Source organism: Mustelus asterias, chromosome 7 (assembly GCF_964213995.1).
Source record: "Mustelus asterias chromosome 7, sMusAst1.hap1.1, whole genome shotgun sequence".
In the NCBI taxonomy this organism is placed as follows: Eukaryota; Metazoa; Chordata; class Chondrichthyes; order Carcharhiniformes; family Triakidae; genus Mustelus; species Mustelus asterias.
In genome coordinates, this window is record NC_135807.1 from 122,926,090 (window position 1) to 122,950,805 (window position 24,716).

General features: G+C 45.2%; 1 protein-coding gene across 2 annotated transcripts in view; it reads left to right on the plus strand.

Moving 5' to 3' along the window:
* grhl2b (grainyhead-like transcription factor 2b) overlaps positions 1 to 24,073 on the plus strand; it is a 100,189-nt gene extending 76,116 nt beyond the window's left edge. For both annotated transcript variants that reach the window (XM_078216730.1, XM_078216731.1), the window contains exons 9-16: positions 8,808 to 8,966; positions 12,845 to 12,932; positions 13,053 to 13,192; positions 17,311 to 17,348; positions 18,232 to 18,320; positions 19,661 to 19,746; positions 21,572 to 21,636; positions 22,876 to 24,073. In XM_078216730.1, the coding sequence (XP_078072856.1) occupies positions 8,808 to 8,966; positions 12,845 to 12,932; positions 13,053 to 13,192; positions 17,311 to 17,348; positions 18,232 to 18,320; positions 19,661 to 19,746; positions 21,572 to 21,636; positions 22,876 to 22,990 (780 nt within the window). In that variant the 3' untranslated portion in view covers positions 22,991 to 24,073. The remainder of the gene's footprint in view (positions 1 to 8,807; positions 8,967 to 12,844; positions 12,933 to 13,052; positions 13,193 to 17,310; positions 17,349 to 18,231; positions 18,321 to 19,660; positions 19,747 to 21,571; positions 21,637 to 22,875) is intronic.
* Positions 24,074 to 24,716: the final 643 nt, after the last annotated feature.

A 24,716-nucleotide genomic window follows, 5' to 3' on the forward strand; every position in this document is an offset into this window, starting at 1 on the left:
CTACTTACTTAAATGGCACATAATGAAGTAGCCAGTATTGGAAATCCATTGATTAGGAATAATTCATAAACTTTCCTCATGCTTGGAGAGAAACAAAAGTATTTCATAGAAACATAGAAATAGGAGCAGGAGTAGGTCATTTGGCCCTTTGAGCCTGCTCCGCCATTCATTATGATCTTGGCTGATCATCCAACTCAGTAAGTTGTTCCTGCTTTTCCCCCATATCCTTTGATGTCTTTAACCTCAAGAACTATAACTAACTCCTTGAAAACATATGATGATTTGGTCTCAATTGCTTTCTGTGGTAGAGAATTCCACAGGCTCACCACTCTCTGGGTAGAGAAATTTCTCCTCACCTCAGTCCTAAATGGTTTACCATATATCCTTAGATTGTGACCTCTGGTTCTGGCCCCTCCTGCCACTGGGAACGGCCTTCCTGCACCTACCCTGTCCTGTCTCAGTAGAATTTTATAGGTTTCTCAGATTCCCCTCTTATTCTTCTAAACTCCAGCGAATATGATCCTAGCTGACTCAATCTCTCCTCATACATCAGTCCCGCCATCCCAGGAATTAGTCTGGTAAACATTCGCTGCGCTCCCTCCATAGCAAAAGCATCCTTCCTCAGATAAGGAGGATTAAGCCCATTTAGAGTGTGCGTGGGTGTCTTATGTTAGAACTTTTTTGAGGAAAGGTACATACATTCCAGAATAATCTGCTGGTTTTTGCCCCGTCAGACTTGAGTATCTGACTGTGCCCATTCACAGAACAGACGTAGTCTGAATTTTCACAAAAAGACTAAGATCTGTAGTTGACAGGAGAGTTGAAGGGAGACTCTGAAGTTTCAAATCAATGGTTTAAACCCACCACTCTTTCCACTAAGATAGAATGCAGAGCTGAAGTGACACGTGTAAGGTCTGTGAAAACCCCAGTTGGACATTTCGATTAAGCAGAGCTGTCAACTCCTGGCAGACCTCCCTATTGTCAACAACTCCCCACCTCCCCTCTTGTGTTGTCTGCTATTTAGGCCATTAAGAGAAAGGCTGTGTTTTGATAGTATTGAGTGACTGCCATTGACTGAGCATTCCTCTGGTAAATGGATAGGCAGTAGTATCTGTATTGACTTTAAACTTCTTGACAAGGCTTATGCAAAAATGGTTTTGCAACAACCATTGATGGCTACGAGACTGTCGCTGTCCCAAATTAAATTATCGATTTAGTTAAACGAAACAAGAATATTTGAATCCTGTTCTTAAAATGTGGCTTAGCTTTTAAGCCTCCACTCTACCACTCCAGACACAAATTGTCTGCAGGACTAAGGGTTACAATTAAACTTACTATGACATTTCATGTTGCTAGGATACAGTCATAGTTGAACTGACTTGAAAGGTTACTGCAGGAAGAAAGTTTGTCAGGTACATATTATTAACAAACCCTGGCTCTCTCAATCGCCCCTTTCAAATATGTGAATCTTTGACAAAGGATGCTGCTACTCCTGCCTGCCAAAAATGGTTGCAATGACTTGCACACATTGGCGCAACATGGCAGGTACAAAAATTGCTCCTCTTAATTGGTTTGTGCACCAGGGGCAGTGCTGTAAATCGGTAAATATTCTCTGCCATAGTACGCCTGGACGAATGTTCAAGTCCTGCGTTTCACCATTACTGTCTGCAGCTGCGTTGAGCAAGTGGTCAGGACGATAGGTTAATGATATAGAGCAGTTGCATGCAGTCAGAAAAGAAATCCTTCCCAACGTGGTCTCTGGTGCCTCCTGACAGCAAAGCTACAAGATGTCAAACTAAGCCTTAATGTTAGTTTTGTCGCCTTTCTCGGTTGTTTTGCCATTGGCTGTCTCCACAGAGTTTATCATCTTTCCTGTTAGAAGTCAACACTGAAGCCCAAATGCACCAAAGTGCTGTTGAGTTTTTTTGAAAGTTGGAATGTGTGCACGATGAAGTCTATGATAGTTAAATATTATAGTGTTACCTGACAATATGTTTCTTTTGACATCTCTTAATTTGCCTTTGGGCAAGTGTCTCATGACTATTACCTATCACACTTTATAACCAAGGGCAGAATTTTATGCTCCCCTCAAGGTGGGTTCTGAGGTTTGGGGGGGGGGGAAGAGTGTAAAATTGCATGGGTGGGATTCCACCCAGAATCCCATCTGCTCCGACCCAGAATCCCATCTGCCCCGACCCAGAATCCTATCTGCCCCGACCCAGATGCAATTTCGTAATTGGGTGGTCAGGACCTGGGGTGGGAAACCTATTAAGGTCCTTAAGGGTTTTTTCCTGCCCAGCCTCAATTTTTAGGCTGGGGGAGCGGGTGTGAGTAGGGTGGGAAACAGAGAAATAAACATTTCTCCATCTCGGCAGGAAGCTAGGGAAGGTGGGGGGGGGGGGGGGGGGGGGGGGGGGGCTGGTGTAGGGAGAAGGGAGGGGCACCTCCAGGATCTTGGAGTTCCAGGCCTCCCTACTCCACTCCCATCACCCCAGGTCATCCCCTACCCACCCACACCTGGGAAGTGAGAGATGTCCTGGGACTCAGTTCCAGACAGAGCATGACAGTACCATTTCGGGCCACTGCAGCGCTGTGCCTGGCTGGGTTGGAAAGCTGTTGGCCAACCTGATTGGCTGACAGCCCTCATGGGCGAGTCTTCCTTCCAAAGATGGTCCACTCCCAATCAACACTCAAATGAATGTTAAGTGGCAGTGGACTTCCGAGAGTTGGCAGGAGCGTGTTATGTGCCAGTTCTCAGGATGGCACGTGCCGATCACTCACCAATTTCATAATTCTACCTCAAGTTATAAGCAACAGAAGGAAAGAATATTTTTCAGTTTATATTATTCTTGTGCGAAATGCTTGTAATCATAGAAATCATAGAAACCCTACAGTGCGGGAAGAGGCCATTCAGCCCATCGAGTCTGCACCGACCACAATCCCACCCAGGCCCTACCCCCATATCCCTACATATTTTACCCGCTAATCCCTCTAATCTACGGATCCCAGGACACTAAGGGGCAATTTTAGCATGGCCAAACAACCTAACACGCACATCTTTGGAGTGTGGGAGGAAACCGGAGCACCCGGAGGAAACCCACGCAGACACGAGGAGAATGTGCAAACTCCACACAGACAGTGACCCGAGCCGGGAATCGAACCCAGGTCCCTGGAGCTGTGAAGCAGCAGTGCTAACCACTGTGCTACCGTGCCGCCCAGGTACACAGTGCCACGGTAGCACAGTGTAATCATTGCTTTCTACTTTGGTTGACTATCTGATGAATGGTAGATGAAGTTTAATTTAGATAAATGCGAGGTGATGCATTTTGGTAGCTCGAACCAAGGCAGAACTTACTCAGTTAATGATAGGGCGTTGGAAGAGTTATAGAACAAAAAGACCTAGGGGTACAGGTTCATAGCTCCTTGAAAGTGGAGTCATGGGTAGATAGGGTGGCGAAGAAGGCATTCAGCACGCTTGGTTTTATTGGTCAGAACATTGAATACAGGAGTTGGAATGTCTTGTTGAAGTTGTACAAGACACTGGTAAGACCACACTATCCTAGAAAGGATATTATTAAACTAGAAAGAGTGCAGAAAAGATTTACTAGGATGCTACCAGGACTTGCTAGTTTGAGTTATAAGGAGAGGTTGGATAGACGGTGACTTTTTTCTCTGGAGCGTAGGAGATTTGGGGTGATCTTATAGAGGTCTATAAAATAATGGGGGCATAGATATGATAGATAGTCAACATCTTTTTTAAAGGTAGAGGAATCTAAAACTAGAGGGCATAGGTTTAAGGTGAGGGGGAGAGATACAAAAGGATCCAGAGGGGCAATTATTTCACACACAGGGTTGTGAGTGTCCGGAACGAGTTACCAGAGGTAGTAGTAGAGGCGGGTACAATTTTGTCTTTTAATAAGTATTTAGACAGTTGCATAGGTAGGATTGGTGTAGAGGGATATGGGCCAAACGCAGGCAGTTGAGACTAGCTTAATGGTAAAAATGGGGCAGCATGGTCAAGTTGGGCTGAAGGTCCCATTTCAATGCTGTAAATCTCTGTGGCTCTATAAATGCCAGCTTCCATTGTAACAACCTTTATTCTCAAACTGGGAAAATAAAAGGACCATTAGCACAGAAGTAACCATTTAACTCCTTGACCTTGTTCCGCTATTTAGTTGCGTCAAAGCTGACCTGTACCACAACTCTCTTATCTGACTTTGACCAAATCCCTTGATACCATTACCTGTCCACCTCAACATTTCAGATGAGTCGGTATCCACAACCTTTCGAAGAAATGATTTGCTCTACCTTTACTGTTAAAAAAACTGCTTCCTGACTTCACTCCTGAACAGCCTACCTCTCATTTTAAGAGGATTCTCTCTGATCCCTACAAGAGGATACAGTACCTTGTATCTATTCTACCAAATACTTGTATATCAGTTACAGGGATCCACTTTTGAATCCATCTGCTACTGGTTTGCCCACAAGAAAGAGAGAGAGAGGGAGCAGCCATTGCCACCACCAGTTGTGCCAGAGAATCAAACCCAGAGGGTTCTAAACCCGGGAAGGACGCTCACCTCTGTGTAATTGAAGACAGATTATCAGACATGTCCTTCAGACTTTAGTTACTGTTGCTGGGTGCCTTATCTTCCACAACTGAGGAAGGCCACCATCTGTACTCAATCCTTACACCCACTCAAGGGCAATAAAAAGGATCACCATCATAATTGCCATCATCCCTTTTTTTTGTAGGGCAACCACAAACAATGAAACCATTACACGACCAACAGCACTTCCAAATATCAAACTATTCACCCTGACGCTTACTTGTAGTGCTCTTTCCTAATCTGGTGCTTCCCCTGTGGTGACACTGGAGCCATGTCCTGGGGCTTATGCTCCTGGGCTTTGACCACCTCTGCGATCTACTGCATTTGTTGCCTTTGTAGCCTCCTTCTGTCTGTAGATATAGGACATCCTTCCTCCACTTTACCTCCTCCACCAAGGCTTCTAGTGCTTCATCCATGAGCCTCTGAGCTCTCTCCCTCTGTCCCTGAGCCATTCTAATGTGTCTTTTCTGTTGCAGCTTCTGTGCAAGTCCATGCACGAGACAACATATAAAGCTTAGTGCAAAATTGCTCCTGATCAGTATTTGTGTACCAAGCATGCTGATCTCAGGTTTTAGTGCCTCCATAAAACCATTGTCACCAGCCCCAAAATAGTGTGCTAAACCAGACTTTTAATCAAGTATGTCTTCTGAACACAGTGCTTGCCTAGTGTCAGTTTTCACCCTTTATAAATAATTCCCACAACTGCTAGCTCCCAATCAATTACTAGATGGGCCGGCACAGTGGTTAGCACTGCCGCTTCGCAGCTCTAGGCACCTGAGTTCGATTCCTGCTTGAGTCACTCTGTGTGGTGTTTTCATGTTCTCCCCCTGTCTGCGTAGGTTTCCTCTGGGTGCTCCAGTGTCCTCCCACAGTCCAAAGATGTGTGGGCTAGGTTGATTGGCCAAGCTAAATTGTCCCTTAGTGCCCCGGGATGTGTAGGTTAGAGGGATTAGCGGGTAAATGTATGGGGTTACAGTGATAGGGCCTGGGTGGGACTGTTGTCAGTGCGCCATCAGCAAAACTGCTTCGTTCAACCTCCTTAATGTCACCCCACTCTACCCCTGTTTCAGTTCACCCACTGCTGAAACCCTCATCATGTCTTTGTCACCTCCTAGACTTAGTCCAGTCCATTCCTGGCCAGCCTCCCACATCCTACCTCCCATAAATCCAAAGTCATCCAGAACTCTGCTGTGCAGACACATGATCAGAAGCTCATCAGATGGTCAAATACAAGACCAAGATTGCGAATAGTCTGGTTTAATCTCAAACAGTTGCCAAGGAAGGGAAAGGAGTAGGTGGCTGGAGGCAGGGAGAAACCAGGGCAATAGAAACCTGTCCGCTTAATGTCAGCGTGGAGAACTTACTGGAATCAAACAGTAAGGACAGAGTGACTGAATCTCTGAATAAGTGTGAGCTGACAAAAGATTTGTAATGGATATGCCATGTCTCACTAATGCAGTTAAACTTTTTTGAGTGGGTCACTAACATGGCAGACAAGGGCGAGGGGTCTCCGGGTATGCTCTAAATCCCTTTTGCACAATGTCCCATTCAACCACTGTCCCCACGCTGGGCAATGCCTCTATTTAAACATTCTGATCTGTGTTTTCAACTCCGTCTGTAAGCTCTCTATCTCTGTAATGTCCCCAATCCTTTGCGATATCTGCACCTGTCCTATTCTGGCCTCCTGAACATTCCCGATTTTAATTGTTGCCTCTTTGGCCATGCACTGTAGGGTTTCTATGAAAAGTATATATTTGAACCTTCAACTGCAAAGACCCTAAGCTCTGGAATTCCCTCAGCGATCCACATTTAGCTTCTCTACCTCTCTTTTCTCCTTCAAGATGTTCCTTTAAAACCTATCTCTCTATATTAGAGGCTCTTTATCTGAACGCACGCAGCATTCATCACTTAGAATCCCTACAGTGCAGAAGGAGGCAATTCAGCCCATCGAGTCTGCACCAACAACAATCCTACCCAGGCCCTATCCCCGTAACCCCACATATTTACCCTGCTAATCCCCCTGACACTAAGGAGCAATTTAGCATGGCCAATCAACCTAACCCACACATTTTTGGACTTTATTTATAAAGTTGATAGATGAATTATGGACACAAGTGGAAATAAATGTCTATGATGTGATCAGCCATTACAGGGATGTGGTTGCAAAGTAACCAGTGCTGAAAGATGAGTATTTATGGGTTTTTGACAATTTGAAATGATAGGAAAGAAGGAAAAAGAGGTGAGCGAGCTCTGTTAGCAAAGGATGAGATCAGTTTAATAGTGAGAATTGATCTTGGCCTGAAAGATAGAATCAGCTGGACTGGGACAAGAAATAGCAAAGGGAAGATGTCACGGGTAAAAGTAGTCTGCAGGACCCCTAACAAAAGTAACTCTATAGGAACAGAGCGTAAATCAAGAAGTAATAAGGGATTCTAATGAAAGTACGCTATAATTGTGTGTACTTTTAATCGTCATATTGACTGGACAAATCAGATTGGCAAAGGTAGCTTTGAGGGTGAGTTCAGAGTGTATTTGGGATAGTTTCTTCGAGCAGTATGTTGCGGAACTAACCAGGGAATAGGTTTAATGATCTCACAGTAAAGGATTGTCTAGACAAGAGTGATCAAAACAGGATAGAATTTCATATTCAATTTGAGAGTGAGAAATGTGGGTTTGAAACTAATGCCTTAAATTTGAATGAAAACAATTACATAGGTATGTATAAAGACAGAGTTATAGCTAAAGTTAACTGGAAAAATAGATTAAAAGGTAAACAGGTGAGTAAACAGTGACAGACATTTAAGAATATTTCATAACATGGAGTTTAATTTAGATAAATGCGAGTTGATGCATTTTGGTAGATTGAACCAGAGCAGGACTTACTCAGTTAATGGTAGGGCGTTGGGGAGTTACAGAACAAAGAGATCTAGGGGTACGTGTTCATAGCTCCTTGAAAGTGGAGTCACAGGTGGACAGAGTGGTAAAGAAGGCATTCGGCACGCTTGGTTTCATTGGTCAGAACATTGAATAGAGGAGTTGGGACGTCTTGTTGAAGTTGTACAAGACATTGGTAAGGCCACACTTGGAATACTGTGTGCAATTCTGGTTACCCTATTCTAGAAAGGATATTATTAAACTAGAAAGAGTGCAGAAAAGATTTACTAGGATGTTACCAGGACTTGATGGATTGAGTTATAAGGAGAGGCTGGATAGACTGGGACTTTTTTCTCTGGAGCGTAGGAGGCTGAGGGGTGATCTTATAGGGGTTTTTAAAATAATGAGGGGCATATATCAGCTAGATTGTCAATATCTTTTCCCAAAGGTAGGGGAGTCTAAAACTAGAGGGCATGGGTTTAAGATGAGAGGGGAGAGATACAAAAGTGTCCAGAGGGGCAATTTTTTCACACAGAGGGTGGTGAGTGTCTGGAACAAGCTGCCAGAGGTAGTAGTAGAGGCGGGTACAATTTTGTCTTTTAAAAAGCATTTAGATAGTTACATGGGTACGATGGGTATAGAGGGATATGGGCCAAATGCGGGCAATTGGGATTAGCTTAGGCGTTTTAAAAAAAACGAGCGGCATGGACAAGTTGGGCCAAAGGGCCTGTTTCCATGCTGTAAACCTCTATGACTCTATAACTCGAAAGAAAGATGTGTTTAAAAGCCTCTACGAGAAGGATGCTCCATCTCTGACTCACTAAGGAAGTGGGTGAATGTTTTGTGCTGTAGTTTTTCTATGCTGCTTCTTCTATGTTTCAACTGAAAAGTTGAAATTCCAATTCCAGCCACGAGCGACACCTGGGTCCCAATGCAGATCGCAGCCCTCCATTTTGGGTGCGGGGATGCCTGAAGACTATCGATCCCGTCAGTTGGTCATCTGGCGGCTTGAGACTGTTTAGCAAAGGGGATAGTGAAGGCCCCGAAAGGGGATGAGGGGAGGCGGTAGCAAGAAATGCCTTTCCCTGTAATGTGAGATGACTTCACGGTGACCTCCAGCTCACTGCCGTGCTGCACCTGCACTGTGGAACATGAAACCCCGTTGTTATGTTTACTAAACAAGCGGCGCCCATCATGCTCTTTTGATTTTGATAATCCGTTAATGGGTGGCGTCTGTTGCCTAGGGAGCCATTGAGTGTGTTGATGTCACTATTTTGTCAATATTCACAGTTGCTGGTGATTTATGACTTTTATTTTCTCCCCCAGATATTCATTACTGTGAACTGTCTCAGCACAGATTTCTCCTCGCAAAAAGGGGTGAAAGGACTTCCCCTCATGATACAAATTGACACCTACAGCTACAACAATCGCAGCAACAAACCCATCCACAGGGCCTACTGCCAGATCAAAGTGTTCTGTGACAAGGTACGGTGTACAATGCATGCTGGAAGGAGCATGGATTATATTTTTCAGTCTTTTTTTTTGAAAAAACTTCTCAAGTTCCCGAAACATTGTTTAGGAACAACAGGTTCATTATCGTTAGAGGGTTCTTGTGCAATCGCAGATCCACGTCAGGAGTTCCCTTCTCAAAGGAAAAGAATGGCTTGTATGGTGACTGCCAAAATGAAATGTATAGGCTTGCTGTGTCGGCACTCTCTAGTCCAACAGGCCAGGGAGCCATCGCCTTCTCTTAAACATGGTTTTCTTACTTGCTTTCTCAAACCGATATCTCCTGCAGTTAGTACATTTCCGGCACAGTATTGCACCATAGATTTTGTGAGCGCACAAACAAGTAAGCTTTCACAAAGAACTGTATGGGAGCTAAAGCTCTTGAATGAACTGGAGTTCTGTGACCAGTTTTCAGTACATGCTAATACAACATGATAGCACCATCTAATGCTCATTGTCAGAATTACACAGAGCAGGTCCAATGAAGAGATTGTAAAACGAATCATAGAATCCCTACAGTGCAGAAAGAGGCCGTTCGGCCCATCAAGTCCACACCAACAATAATCCCACCCAGGCCCTAACCCCTTAACCGCATGTATTTACCTTACTAAGGGGCAATTTAGCATGGCCAATCAACCTAACCCACACGTTTTTGGAAGGTGGGAGGAAACCGGATCACCCGGGGGGAACCCCCCATGCAGACATGGGGAGAACGTGCAAACTCCACACAGAAAGTCGCCCAAAGTCGGAATTGAACCTGGGTCTCTGGTGCTGTGAGACAGCAGTGCTGACCACAGTGCCACCTTGCCGCCCCTTATGTTGTTATCAACAGGTGGACCTTCTAGATTTGGTGCCCAAAGGTCAACTAGGTTATTGGTAAGTAGATTTGCTTTGATGATTGGGAAGGATCTGATAGGGCAATGAGTGAGCAGTTAGATTATTCTTGTGCTTAGAGCAGTCATAACTGGAGTAGTGGGTATAGGCGCACAAGATCTGATGCACAAGTCTTCAGTACTACAGTTTTAAAAAAATTCATTCATAGGATATGGGCATTGCTGACAAGGCTAGCATTTATTTCTCATCCCTAGTTGCCCAAGTAGGTTCTGGTGTGCACCCTTCTTGAAACGCTGCAAAGGTACTTCCACATCTTATTGTAGCAGTTTTCTAAAACTCAGAGGTCTGTCCAGTAATTCCAGAGGACAGTTAAGAGGCAACTCCATTGCTATGGATCTGGAATGCTATCAGGGCCGGTAGAAAGTTAGGTTGATGACGATGAGGTCAAGTTGGTTTATCATGCCATTTCCCAATTACGATACAAAGATAAGTCGAAAAGCAAGCTGTGAGGGGAGGATATGAAGAGTCTGCAAAGGGACGTGCATAGATTAAGTGTGCGGGCAAAAATGCGGCAATGGAGTATAATGTGGGAAAAAGTGAGATTGTCTACTTTGGGTGGCAAGAATAGAAAAGCAGAATATTATTTAAATGGCGTGAGACTGCAGAATATGGCAAACCACTGCTGTATGTTGCCAAGCAGAATTATGGACCAACCCCAAGCAGAATCATGGACCAATCCAATGGCAAGCTATGGTCGCCAATACTCGTAGAAGGCATGGTACTGAAGTAAGAGGAGGAGGAGGCTGCAGGATGCTGTAGTACATGGCGTTCTCGTACATGAATCACAAAAAGTTAGCTTGCAGGTGCAGCAAGTAATTAGGAAGGCAAATAGAACGTTGGCATTAATTGCTCTGGGATAAATGTAGGGATATCTGTTATATCTACCTTGCATTGGTGAGCCCACATTTAGGGTATTGTGCATAGTTTTGGTCTCCTTATTTGAGGAGGGATATAATTGCATTGGAGGCAGCTCACAGAGGTTCACTAGGTTGATTCCTGCAATGAAGGGATTGTCTCGAGGAAAGGTTAAGCAGGTTAGGACTATACTCGTCAGAATTTAGAAGAACACGAGGTGATCTTATTGAAACATGAGATTCTGAAGGAACTTGACAGGGTAGATGCTGAGAAATGTTTCCCCTTGTGGGAATCTAGAACGAGGGAGCACAGTTTCAAAGCAAGGGGTCTCCCATTTAATGATGTGGAGATGCCGGCGTTGGACTGGGGTAAACACAGTAAGAGTTTTAACAACACCAGGTTAAAGTCCAACAGGTTTATTTGGTAGCAAATGCCATTAGCTTTCGGAGCAGCGCTCCAAAAGCTAATGGCATTTGCTACCAAATAAACCTGTTGGACTTTAACCTGGTGTTGTTAAAACTCTCCCATTTAAGACAGTGATGAAGAGAAATTTCTTCTCTTGGAGGGTGATTGGTCTTTAGAATTCTCTTCCAGAGAGCAATAGAGATTGGGTCATTGAATATATTCAAGGCTGAATGAACAGGTTGCCGATTGCCAAGGAAGCCAAAGATTCTCAGGAGGTAGGAAAATGGAGTTCAAACCACAGTCAGATCAGCCATGATCTTACTGAATGGTCAAGCAGGCTTGAAGGGCCAACTGGTCTACTCCTGCTCTTATTTCTTATGTTCAATGTTCTGACAGCTGTGCCCTTCAATTCTGCAGCATCACTCACAATGCTGGTCAAAATCTGAAGTTCCTCACTCTCATCCACGCCCTTGCTTCCTTCAAGTAGTGTTCAGGGGGTCAGGCAATAGGAGGTATTGAGCAAGAGGTTTCCTTGCACTTGTTTAGTTGATAGCCATGAAATGTCCTGGAATCTAGAGTCGATGTTGAGAACCACCCGACTGTGCACCACTGTGCCCCCAAATCAGCTGGGTCACTCCTGCCAATGGGACACGACGTACGCAAGGATATTGATGGAGAAATGGAAGGTTGGCTACTTCTGTGGGAATGGCTAAGATTGCATCTCAGAGCTTCACCAATCACCAGCTGTTGATGAGAATGAGATGGCAATGTTGATTGTCTAATGCACTGCCAAGGTAATTGCTGATTGGCCTATAAATATTTTCCCTATTATTCAGTTTCATAGTGATAGTTTTCGAGTCACTTCAGAAGGCATTTAGAATCAACCACGTATTGTAGGACTGGAGTTGCATTGGCAGATTTCTTTCCTGATCAAAATAAATGAACAGGATTGGTTTCCATGATGATATAACTGCTTTTGTGGTTACATTTTCTGTCATAAACACAACTGACCTGATTTTCATTTTTGGACAGCTTATCATTGTGGAATGACACAGGTGGCACGGTGGCATAGTGGTTAGCACTGCAGCCTCTCAGCGCCAGGGACCCAGGTTCAATTCCTGGCTTGGGTCACTGCCTGTGCGGAGTTTGCACGTTCTCCCCGTGTCTGCGTGGGTTTCCTCCGGGTGCGCCGGTTTTCTCCCACAGTCCAAAGATGTGCAGGTTAGGGTGCATTGGCCATGCTAAATTGCCTCTTAATGTCCCAAGATGTGTAGGCTACATGGATTAACCATGATAAATGTGTGGTGTTACATGGATAGGGCGGGGGAGAGGGGCTGGGTAAGATACTCTTTTAGAGAGTCGGTGTGGACTTGGTGGGCCGAATGGCCTCCTTTTGCATGTAGGGATTCTATGATATGAAATGACAATCTTTGGCTTCCAAATCCAGTGCCCCACCATTATACTGCCACACATATTAATTTATTCTTTTGCATTTACTCTCTCTCATTCCCAACTTTTGCTGCAATTGCAAGGGTGAAGCCAACTAGTTTTCAAACGAGGAATATCAAAGAATTTGATTGTTTTTAAAAAGGTCTCTGCACTTCCTGTCCGAATATAGAGCCCACTTCCTGGTGCCGATGGTCTTACTGTTGAAACACAGGGATTTATGTTTCTGTCAAATCCCTTTTTCTTACCCTTAGGGAGCTGAAAGGAAAATCCGGGATGAAGAAAGGAAACAGAACCGGAAGAAAGGGAAAGCTGCGGGAACAGCCAACCAAGTAAACCCCCGTAAGCAGATTCAGTAACAAAATAGTCTTTTTTTTCCCCCTTAAGAGGTTCAAGTTCTTATTATTACCTCGTGTGAGGCATTCCTTTGAGATAATGATGTGTTTCCTCCATGGCATTCAGCATCCGAAGGCAAATTGAGCACCGCAGCCTCACAGAAGAGAAGCGATGCCACTTTCTTCAAAACTATGACTGACCTGGATTCCCAGCCGGTTCTCTTCATACCGGATATTCACTTCGGGAACCTCCAGCGGAGTGGACAGGTAAAAACAATTCCCCCTTCTGTCTCCTGGCTGGCTCCCACCGCGTGAGCGCCTCCATTTTAAATGGTGTAATGGTAATATTTAGGCCGGGATTATCCGGTCCGACATTGGCGGGCATTGAGGTGGGACAGGGAAATTTGGAGAGCCATTAGGCAGGATTCTCTGATCTTGTCCGCGCCGACCCGCTTTGACTGAGAACGGAGAGTTTGGCGTTCCAACCAAAAGTCCACTCACTTTCAGCGACACCAGAGAATCCCAGCCGTGACTGAGGATAGAGGCTCTCTGTTCTCCAGAATTTCCTGTCCTGCCCATCGGTGTCGGAGCTGGAAAATCCCACCTCTAGTTGCTGCATGTTTTTGTTACTCCCTTTCCCCTTGAGGCTTAGTTGGTTGACCGATAGGGTGGAATTTTCCTGTCCCGCCTGCCACGGGAATCAGAGCCAGTGGGACAGGACCATGCAGAGGTCCTTTGACCTCGGGTGAGATTTTCCGGTCTTGGGGTAAGCGCTGCTGGAAAATCCCGTCCATAATGTCCAGCATTTGAACCTGGAACTGTATATAATCTGCACAGCTTCATATCACGCCACATAATACGATGGTGCATTGAACCCATGGAGTGTTTGTTTGGGGGAGGGGAGTGGGAGTGAAGGTTGGGGTGGAATGTCAGGTTAAGAGTCAGCTTGTTTGTTATAGTTCCTTAGCTTTTATCATCTTTTATTTGCCTTGTTGGCTTCTCCAGTGACTGCTTGTTGCAGCACACTTTACAAGTGCAGTGCTTCACAGCACATTTCCTTTGAATAAGCCGGCACGCTTACTTGTACATGGGCAAGCATTGTCTTCGAAAAGTCACCTTTCCTTTTTGAATATATTATCATTTTTCTAAGAGTGATGAGGGTGGGGCAAAGAGGGGCAAGTGGATAGTGTTGCATCTTGGGTGCTGTGACTGATAGGAATGCAGGGAAAAGAGTCAAGGTTGTGAATAATCAACTAATAGCAGCATTTTCCAGTCGTTGACCTATTATTTCAAAGATTTCTGTGTCACAGCGGATGGATGGAAAAATGTTAGTCTATCAATACAGGTACTAATCTGCCTAGTAAGCCAGTTAGAACAGGAGGTGACTGCACATTTTGTTCACCATGTTAGGGAAGGAAATAAATCAAAGCCCATTACTCATGCCTGAAATAGGTGCATACGCAAATCAGGGGCATAACATCCGCCCAAGGCTCGCTCCCCAAGATTGGTTTCCCGAGAATCCCAAGCTGCCCTTGGCTGTACTCGAGGGAAACTAGCCCGAGGGAGCACCTGCCAACTGAGAAGGGAAGTAACTAACCTGAGTGTGGAGCCAGAAACGATGGGATTGTTGCTTCAACGCCACATTGGAGAACTGATTGCTGTCACTCCTACCACATCATACCTGGCCTCTTCCACCACTTGTGCTCTGGTTTCTTCTGCCAAACTCCTGATCCTCCTCCATACGCCTCATGTCCTAACATGAATCTGAGCATGAATCCTGAACTTACTTACCTGAAAGCCAGTGTGGGCTTGAACAGCAGACCAATGTTGTGCAACATTTGGGCGGCACAGTGGTTGGCACTGCTGCCTCACAGTGCCAGGGACCCGGGTTCAATTCTGGCCTTGAGTTACTGTCTGTGTAGAGTCTGCACATTCTCCCTGTGTCTGTGTGCGTTTCCTCCATGTGCTCCGGTTTCCTCCCACAGTCCAAAGATGTACAGGCTAGGTGGATTGGCCAGGCTCGGTGGATTGGCCATGCTAAATTGCCCCTTAGGGTGGGATTTTCTGGCTGCATTCGCCCCAAGATCAGAAAATCCCACCTGAGGTCAACGGACCTTTGCATGGCCCATGCCCCGCCTGCTGTGATTCCTATAGTGGGTGGGACGGAAACATTCTACCCTTAGTATCCAAAGGTGTGTAGGTTAGGGGATTAGCAGGCTAAATACGTGGGGTCATGGGGATAGGGCCTGGCTGGGAAGTGTTGGTGCAGACCCAATGGGCCGAATGGCCTCTTTCTGCATTGTAGAGATTCAAGTCGCCTCCATTATAATGATGCTCAATATATGGGTATGAAGAACCACATCATTCACATTCAAACCGAATCAATGTGTCTGCATTCCTGGCCCTTTATCTTTTGTACATTTTTTATTAAAGTGGGGGTACTGTACTCTCTCTGATAACAGTCTTTGGGAATATTTTGGCAATGATGGGGTAAGAGCCACGTTGTGTATTCACCCTGCCAACACATTTTGATATGATTTACCTTGACATTTTATACACTGCAAATGGAAGAAAAGAATACTGATGTTTTTTAATAGAATGCCGATTAAACTGCTTTAAGAGTTTAAATAAAATGGCTGATAGTCTAGAAATGAGTACTTGTGATATGTGCGTAAGAAGGCAAAACTTGATTGGATGACAGTGGGTTCTGTATTTGGATACGAAGTGCAATGATTTTTTAATTCACAATTTGATTGGGTTTCTTTTTAAATACATCATGGGATGTGGGCGTGACTGGCTGGGCCAGCATTTGTTACCCTTCCCTAATTACCCTTCAGAAGGTTGTCGTGAGCTGCCATTTTGAACCACTGCGGTCCATTTGTTGGAGGTCCACTACTTTGATGTAAGGGGAGGAATTTTGACCCAGCACCAGTGAAGGAACAGCGAGACAGTTCCAAGTGAGGATGGTATGTGACTTGAAGGAGAACGTAACAGCTGGTGATGTTTCCATGCATCTGCTGCCCTTGTCCTTCTACGTGGGGGAGGTCATGGGTTTGGAAGGTGCTAGCAAAGGAGGTTTGGCAAGTTGCTGCAGTGCATCTTGCAGATGCACCATAGAAAGCATTCTTTCTGGTTGTATCACAGTTTGGTATGGCTCCTGCTCTGGCCAAGACCGCAAGGAACTACAAAAGGTCATGAATGTAGCCCAATCCATCACGCAAACCAACCTCCCATCCATTGACACTGTCTACACTTCCCATTGCCTCGGCAAAGCAGCCAGCATTATTAAGGACCCCACGCACCCCGGACATTCTCTCTTCCACCTTCTTCTGTCACGTACCAACCAACTCAAGAACAGCTTCTTCCCTGCTGCCATCAGACTTTTGAATGGACCTATTTTGCATTAAGTTGATCTTTCTCTGCACCCTAGCTATGACTGTAACACTACATTCTGCACTCTCTCGTTTCCTTCTCTATGAATGGTATGCTTTGTCTGTATAGCGCGCAAGAAACAATACTTTTCACTGTATGTTAATACATGTGACAGTAATAAATCAAATCAAATCAAAATCTTGTATATGGTACACACTGCTGCCACTATGCGCTGATGGTAGAAACCCCACAGTGCAGAAGGAGGCCATTCGGCCCATTGAGTCTGCACCGACCACAATCCCACCCAGGCCCTACCCCCACATATTTACCCGCTAATCCCTCTAACCTACGCATCCCAGGACTCTAAGGGGCAATTTTTAACCTGGCCAATCAACCTAACCTGCACATCTTTGGACTGCGGGAGGAAACCGGAGCACCCAGAGTAAACCCACGCAGACACGAGGAGAATGTGCTAACTCCACACAGACAGTGAGCCGAGCCGGGAATCGAACCCGGGACCCTGGAGCTGTGAAGCAGCAGTGCTAACCACTGTGCTACCGTGCCGCCCGGTAGATAGATTGAATGCTGAACATGGTGGATAGGGTGGCAGTCAAGCAGACTGCATTGTCCTGGTTGGTGTTGCGCTTCTTGGGTGTTGCTGGAGCTGAGTATTCTATCACACTCCTGACTTGTGTCTTGTTGATGGTGGATGGGTTTTGGGGAGTCAGGAGGTGAGTTACTCACTGCAGAATTCCCAGCCTCTGATCTGTGTTAAACCCATTTCCGCAAATAGCAACTTGTATGTTCAAATGTTGAAAATAAAACACTGCTGGCAAGAGGGTTGAACTGTAAAGTCTCAGATCTGTCCAGCTTGCCAGATAAGACAGAACTGGAAATTATCCACGGTGAGGGGCTTTCAAACTGACATGCAGAATTTTGTGATTTCTCCTTGTACAGCACAACGTACAACACTTTGCATCGTGTTTCTAAGGATATGTTTTTCTGTTTTACAGATGTACAGTGTCAGCACTGATGATATGGAGAGAGAAGGGTAAGCATTCCATTATGTCTGTATCAAACTGATGGTGATGAAGGGTCGATTTTTTTTCAGTAAACTGGCCTATACTGGCAACGGGCAGAATAATACTGAGAGAGTTACTAAAAATGATGTACGATCACCAGAAGCTTCAAAATGCATAGTCTGGACATCACAGCTGCATTAAAACAGAAGACACGGGAATTCTGATGTAATGAAGAATTTTTATTTTTAAAGACACCAGCCAGAATTTTCCAGCCACCCCCCTCTCTCCCAGCCGCAGGTTGGCAGAGGGAGCAAACAGCAGGACAACCGGTTGACAGTGGGGAAACTTGCAGGTCTCACTGCTGGTCAATGCCAGGCCACCTCCGCTGATACAAAACACCCTGTGCGGAGGGTGGAAAATCCCACCTACAGTGCCTCTCCCTCTCCCTCCCAGCAAGTCCAGTTCCAAGCACTGAGATTGATTTGGGCAATCCTTCACATCAGGCTTGTTCATGCAAAGGGCCTCGTTCCAATTTATTTTGCAATCACAAAGGCCGATGAGCAAATTTCAAAATGACATGGTTTGGCGCAACTTTAGACATGAATTTCATTAAAATGTTGAAGTATGAAGAAAAGGAGCTACTTGCTGAGGGGAAAAAAGTAAAACAATAAATTGATAATTTAAACTAATGAGTAATTAATAAAGATGACCACTACAGTGTGAAAGGGTCAAATTGGGACAGTCTGCATGGCTATGCTGGAAGTACGATTGACCAAATGCACTTCCTTATTTATCATTATCCAGTGTAAAGGCAAAGCATGCTGTGGAAGAATATTAAATCTTTTTAGTCCAGTTGAAAATTGTTCCATAATGGGCTTGAAATTCTAACAAGTAAACTTATTTCTTAAACAGTGTCCTTGTGAAAAGGTTGTTTCGGTCGTTAGATGATGAATATCCACCAACTGCCACTAAACAGATAAGAGAGGACATACACAAAAAAGGTACTTTCCTGTCCTTCGTTATATTACTTTGAGATTGAAATGATGCTTTGCAGAACTGGGGTGCTGTGGTGGTAATGTAAACATGGGTTTAAATCCCATCACGGCAGCTGTTGGAGTTTAAATTCAATTCATAAAAATCGGCAATATAAAGTTACTCTCAGTATTGGTGGAGACTTTCGGCCCCATCTGGGAAGGATATCCCATCTTGGAGAGCAACCAGCCAATCCAATTGGCAGCAGCTCTGTAGTCCCTGCAGTGCCAGGTTTGAGTGGCGGTCAAAGCTGGGACTGCAGCCATTGCCGGAATAGGGAGAAGTTATGGAGGCTGGAATGTGGGTAAATCAAGAGAATCGGTGGTGCCTGGCTGACGGGTTCCAGTGAGCTAGGTGAGGGGTGCTAGATTTGAGAGCCTGGGAATGGTGTTAAAGGGAGAGTGGGGGAGGGGGGGGGGGGGGTGTAGCCTGGGGGTGGGGTGTGTATGATGGGCACAGGACTCCCAAAGGAGGCTCCCTAACCTTGTGCCCAACACCAGCTCGCCCAATAGAAGATGCTAGGGTACCTGCTTGGGATAGGCCTCCCCTTGCTTCAAGTGGCCATTTATCGGCCACTAAAGGACCTTCGTAAACCAAAGGCAGCAGGCCACCTGACACCCCCACCGCACCCTATGAAATTGGAGACCGGTTAATGTGGGGGGACACTTGTGTTTTATAAGCCCCACCCCACCCACCTTCAAACCTGCTGGCAGGAGTCTGTAAAGTCCAAATCAGGTGTGTTTATGAAGCTGTTTTCCAACAAATTTATCAAAGGAGCATTCATTGCGGTAAGAAAAGGATCAAGATGTAATTATGCAGCATGCAATGGGAGAGCGAGAGACTATAATAACTGCCTTCATGTTTTGGAAGTAAGCACTCCAATGACCTGTGGGAGTAGTGAAAATAAAGGGGAGGGGGAGCTCAGTTATGTTGGTGATTTGGGTATCTGTGCCACATGATTTTTCAGCCATTAACTTTAGTCAGCCAGAAATGAAGAGTCTCATTAGGAATTTCTGACCAGTGCTGTGGATACAGTGCTGTGGACACAGTGCTGTGGACACAGTGCTGTGGACACAGTGCTGTGGACACAGTGCTGTGGACACAGTGCTGTGGACACAGTGCTGTGGATACAGTGCTGTGGATAGCAATACTCTACCCCAGGAGCAGGATTTCATTCAAGCAACTTTTACTCATCAAACTGAAGGTGAAATCCAGATTCCAGCACAGTTTTGCACTGATTCATTTCTCTGTGACAATGGGGTAAGCATATTAAGCTGCTTTTAAAGCCCTGAAACCTTTGTATTTCCAGTCCTGCTGTATGTACGGAAAGAGTCTGACGAGGTGTTTGACGCCTTGATGCTGAAGTCTCCGACCTTGAAGGGGCTGATGGATGCAGTAAGTCGTTACTTTCACCTTAAAATCTGAATATCTCCCTGACTTCAAAATTAAATACAGAATGTCATTCCAGAATAACAAGCAGTAATGTGTCGGTTAGAGTGACTAATGTCAGCTGCTTCTGGACTGTGACAGAGACGGGATTAGGAGAGGCAATGGATTGTGAGATCTCGATTTTAATGCTCCTCATCCAGAGAGAATGGGAAGAGACAAAATTCGGTCATATCGAATTAGTGGCAGGAGGTCGCCGACCTCCGTCCCTGCCCTGCTGAGGTCACTGACCTCCGTCTGGGCCCTGCCGAGGTCGCCGACCTCCGTCCCGTCCCTGCCCTGCCGAGGTCGCCGACCTCCGTCCCGTCCCTGCCCTGCCGAGGTCGCCGACCTCCGTCCCGTCCCTGCCCTGCCGAGGTCGCCGACCTCCGTTCCTGCCCTGCCGAGGTCGCCGACCTCCATTCCTGCCCTGCCGAGGTCGCCGACCTCCGTCCCATCCCTGCTCTGCCGAGGTCGCGCACCTCCGTCCCGTCCCTGCCCTGCCGAGGTCGCCGACCTCCGTCCCTGCCCTGCCCTGCCGAGGTCGCCGACCTCTGTTCCTACCCTGTGCCTCATTGATTTTCCAGTTGCCAAGGCTCCCACTCTTATAAGTAGGTGTTGTGTACTGTGCCTGCATGTATTGTAATATCAAGGTTCCTCGGCAGAACAAGGGATATATGTGGGACTGGAGGATAACACCACACACGGTATGATGTATAGAGTTAAATTTCAAGAATGCTGAGCGTGCAGTCTAGAAACTGAACTCTGAGTAAACAGCCTACCTGAATGGAACAGCTCCATGCATGACCATACCTTGGATCTGTAAATAGTTAAAGGCTAACAAACGGTTCATGTTTAATCATGCAAGTTTCAAGGTCTCCTCAGTGAGACACCTGACAGAACCAATAAATACAGCATCTGATGGCAGCAAACAGAATGATAAATAACACATGGCTGACACTAGTGGGATCCTCTAGAAGGTATCACAACAGTAGGTGGGGGTGAGGGGGGTATAAATTCAAAGGTCATAGCTGATAGTGCCCCATGTGACCTTAATAAAAGGTCAGGGGTAGTCCTGTAATGTCTGGAGCCCAGCAGCAGAACCATGGCAGGAAGTGGCAGCTGGCCAGGAAAGGCCAAGTTAATTTAAACATTTCTTGTCAGAATTCCTCGTGGGCCAGGAGGTGAAAGAATTCTCCATTCCCATCCAGCAAATGGCTGCCTTGGTATCCCCTTCTTCCCCTCCTCCCACCATGATCACTTCCAGATCTCTTTCCATCTCCACTAGCTACTGGGGGTCTTTCCCAACAGATTCTCATCGGCAGTCTCCTGCCATCAGACTCCCATTCGGGCCAGCAAGCCAGGCAGTGGCTCTCACCGGGTATGGGGTGGGATCCAGAATCCTGTATTTCAGTGAGTCTAGGCCATTAAGATCAGCGGTATCTCAATATTCTCGAGTGTGCTGCCTGCTTTGGTACTGTTTCCACTGCCTTCGTCCCCTCTCCGTAACCCCACTTCAATATCAATTCAAGTCTCTGTTCGATTTGTAAATGTGTGGAAAGTGAGCGAGGAAGTGTGGAAAGAAAGTTTCAGGTTTGACCCTGAGCCTAGGAAGCAAGCTGTCCGGTTTGGCTGGGAGTGGAGGGGGAAATCTCAAGCTGAGGAGCACATAGTAGCCAAGGAGTTCCAGTCTATTTGACTTTTGAACGCACTAAACTTTGAGCTGAACAGATTGACCCAAAGAATTTATTGACAGGAAATGCTAATTATGCCCCCTTTTTCTCTGCAATGATAGTTATCTGACAAGTATGGATTTCCAGCAGAAAAGATTGGAAAGATTTACAAGAAAAGTAAAAAAGGGTAAGGTACCATGAGGGTAAAATGGAAGGGGCCTTGGGTGTCTTGATGTTTTTTTGTCTCAAAGTTTTTTTTCTCAAGTTGGCTCCGGAGCGAGACGACTTCTTGCAAGCTGTGCCCAGCATACCTTCTAATTCTATCTTTTACCCTTATTCTATGCTTCTACACCCTAGCCATGACTGTAACGCTGCATCCTGCACTCTCTCCTTTCCTTATCTATGAACGGCATGCTTTGTCTGTGCAGCGCGCAAGAAACAATACTCTTCACTGTACGCTAATACATGTGATAATAATAAATCAAATCAAATAATGATGGAAGCAAAAAAGTAGCAAACATTCCTGTATTCCGTCACTTTGCTTTTCCAAGGTAAGTTGCAGGTCTAAGAATCATTTATCAACTAGAAATTCAGGGTGGCGATACCCTGTGTGTTTTCTGTAATAAAAGTTGGAGTGCTCATTGATAACAGTCATACATTCTCTCCCACCACACAAGCACAAGAAAATGAGATTACTTACTCGGAATTAGCTTTCAGTGAGCCTGAATGGAATGACAGCATGAAAGATTGTTCTTTCCATTGCCGCCACAGTTTATTTTTAAATTGGATTTGATGATCCTAGGGAGCATCACATTGGGTTTAAGAAAGGATGCAGAGATTTTTTTCTCAAGTCATTGTACTGTTTATGTCCTGATGGACTTAAACACTGGACTGGCTCAGCATTTTAGAATCTCTACGGAGGCCGTTCAGCCCATTTGAGCCTGCACCAACTCTCCGACAGAGAATCCCACCCAGGCCCTATCCCCTGCTAATCCCCCTAACCTACATATCTTGGGGCAATTTAGCATGGCCAATCCACCTAACCTGCACATCTTTGGACTGGGGGAGGAAACCAGAGCACCCGGAGGAAACCCACGCAGACGCGGGGAGAACGTGCAAGCTCCACACAGACAGCCACCTAAGGCTGGAATTGAACCTGGGTACCTGGCGCTGTGAGGCAGCAGTGCTAACAACTGTGCCACGTGCTGCCCTTAGTGTGATACAAGCCCACCTGATGGTTTATTTGATCTAGCAAACCTGAAGTCTTTGGAAATGCTTTTTGTATCTTTTAAATTTACAAAAGAGAATTGTGTCAGTCTTTCAAAAGCCGGGTGACAGAGCGCTGTAAAGAAAAACCTATAGGAATGGTATTCTCTAAAGGCAATGCTTTTTGTTAGATATTAACCTTTGTCTTTCATTAAACTAGAATTTTGGTAAACATGGATGACAACATCATTGAACACTACTCCAATGAAGACACTTTCATTCTCAACATTGAAAACCTGGGTGAGAGCTTCAAAATCACACTGACTGAAATTTAACACGATCTTGGGATCACATCCAAAAAAATGTCCTCCTTCAAGAAATGGATCAATCTGATACACTTACAGACCTGACTGCTGGTTAACTATCAATGATGGATGAAAAGGAGCTTGCTTCTATCAAGTCGACAATCTTTGTACATATTTTAGAAATCAATGAAGCGGAACTGGCATTTCTTCTTACGTTTTACTTCATAACATATAAATATTGACTTTTTTAATATAGTGCTAAATTATTGCCCCAAAGACTTCAGAATAAGCAGAATGGTGGTGTTACTGTGAGGACAATATTTTAGCTCTTGTCGGATATTTGGTACGGACAACTCATCCTGGCATTCTCCTCTCTCCTGTGCTGATTGCAGTCGGTTTTGCGTTTCAGTTATTGGTTCTGATCTCACGCCAGTCTATCCACAGCAGATGTATCCAGCAATACCTCAGAACAATTGTGAAACAGAAAAAAAAGTAAAGGTCACTCTAAATGGAGGGCAATAAGACATGTTTCATTGCCTTTTAAGGTAATTATCAGAGCGTCTACATGTGATTGCATTTTAGTCAAATGCATTTGTGATAAGATTGGCATACACTTAACACTCCGGCAGGCCACACATAGTCACGCGTGTGTTTGCTTTGGTTCTCTACGTAGGACCAGTAACATCCATCTTTAGTAGAATTTGACACTAACTGAAATAGAAATAGCAAATATAATTGTAAAAAGTGTCTATAATGTGCAATATTAAATTTTACATAAGGCACGTTTACTGCCATTATGGTTTGGGTTGAGGGTTTTCATGGTAGCTGTGTATTTTTATTTTTTAATATGAAGCCTGTTTCCTCCTCGTCTATATATTAAGTTTGAAAGGCATCGTGAGATTATGCAAAATGACTGTATAAACTGCTATCCAGGGTATTTAAAGGATTTGGGAAACTTGAACATTTTTACAAATTGAGATTTTAAAAACTGTATACAAGGTAATATTTTTGGAAATGGGAGTCGGGGTCTTTTCAGACTTTAAAAAGACAGTTGTATTTTATTTTTTGTATATTTTTTTTTAAAGAGCAAAATAAACTTCAGAATGTAAATGGATTTCAGTCATACTTGTCCTACTTGGGAAGAGGCAATTGTAGCAGAGGCCATTCCTCTCCTCCCTTGACATGTCTACCTACAGCCAGACTCAGAAGTTCAAATATTAGCTAATTTTTCACTCTCTCTCAATCTTTCCCCTCCCTCTACATCACTCTGTCTCTCTCTCCCCTTTCTGCCCTCTTTCTCCCTCCCTCCTTGCCTCATCCCTCCAGTTCTTCCCCATCCCTTCTTTTCCTCCTTCCACATTTTCCTTTCCCCTCTTTGCTTCACTCCTCCTCCTGCTACTTCTCCTGCTCCCCCCACCTTCCATTTATTTTCCTCTCTCTCTCTCTCTCTCTCTCCCCCCCCCCCCCCCCCCCCCCCCCCGACTTCCCGTTTCGCCATCACCCTCTTTGATGTTTCTTTCACATTGGTTTTGGTTGCTTTTCTCTGACGCAGAGTCTGCACGTTCTCCCCGTGTCTGCGTGGGTTTTCTCCGGGTGCTCCAGTTTCCTCCCACAGTCGAAAAGACGTGCTGGTTAGGTGCATTGGCCATGTTAAATTCTCCCTCAGTGTACCCCAACAGGTGCCGGAGTGTGGCAACTACGGGATTTTCACAGTAACTTCATTGCAGTGTTAATGTAAGCCTACTTGTGACACTAA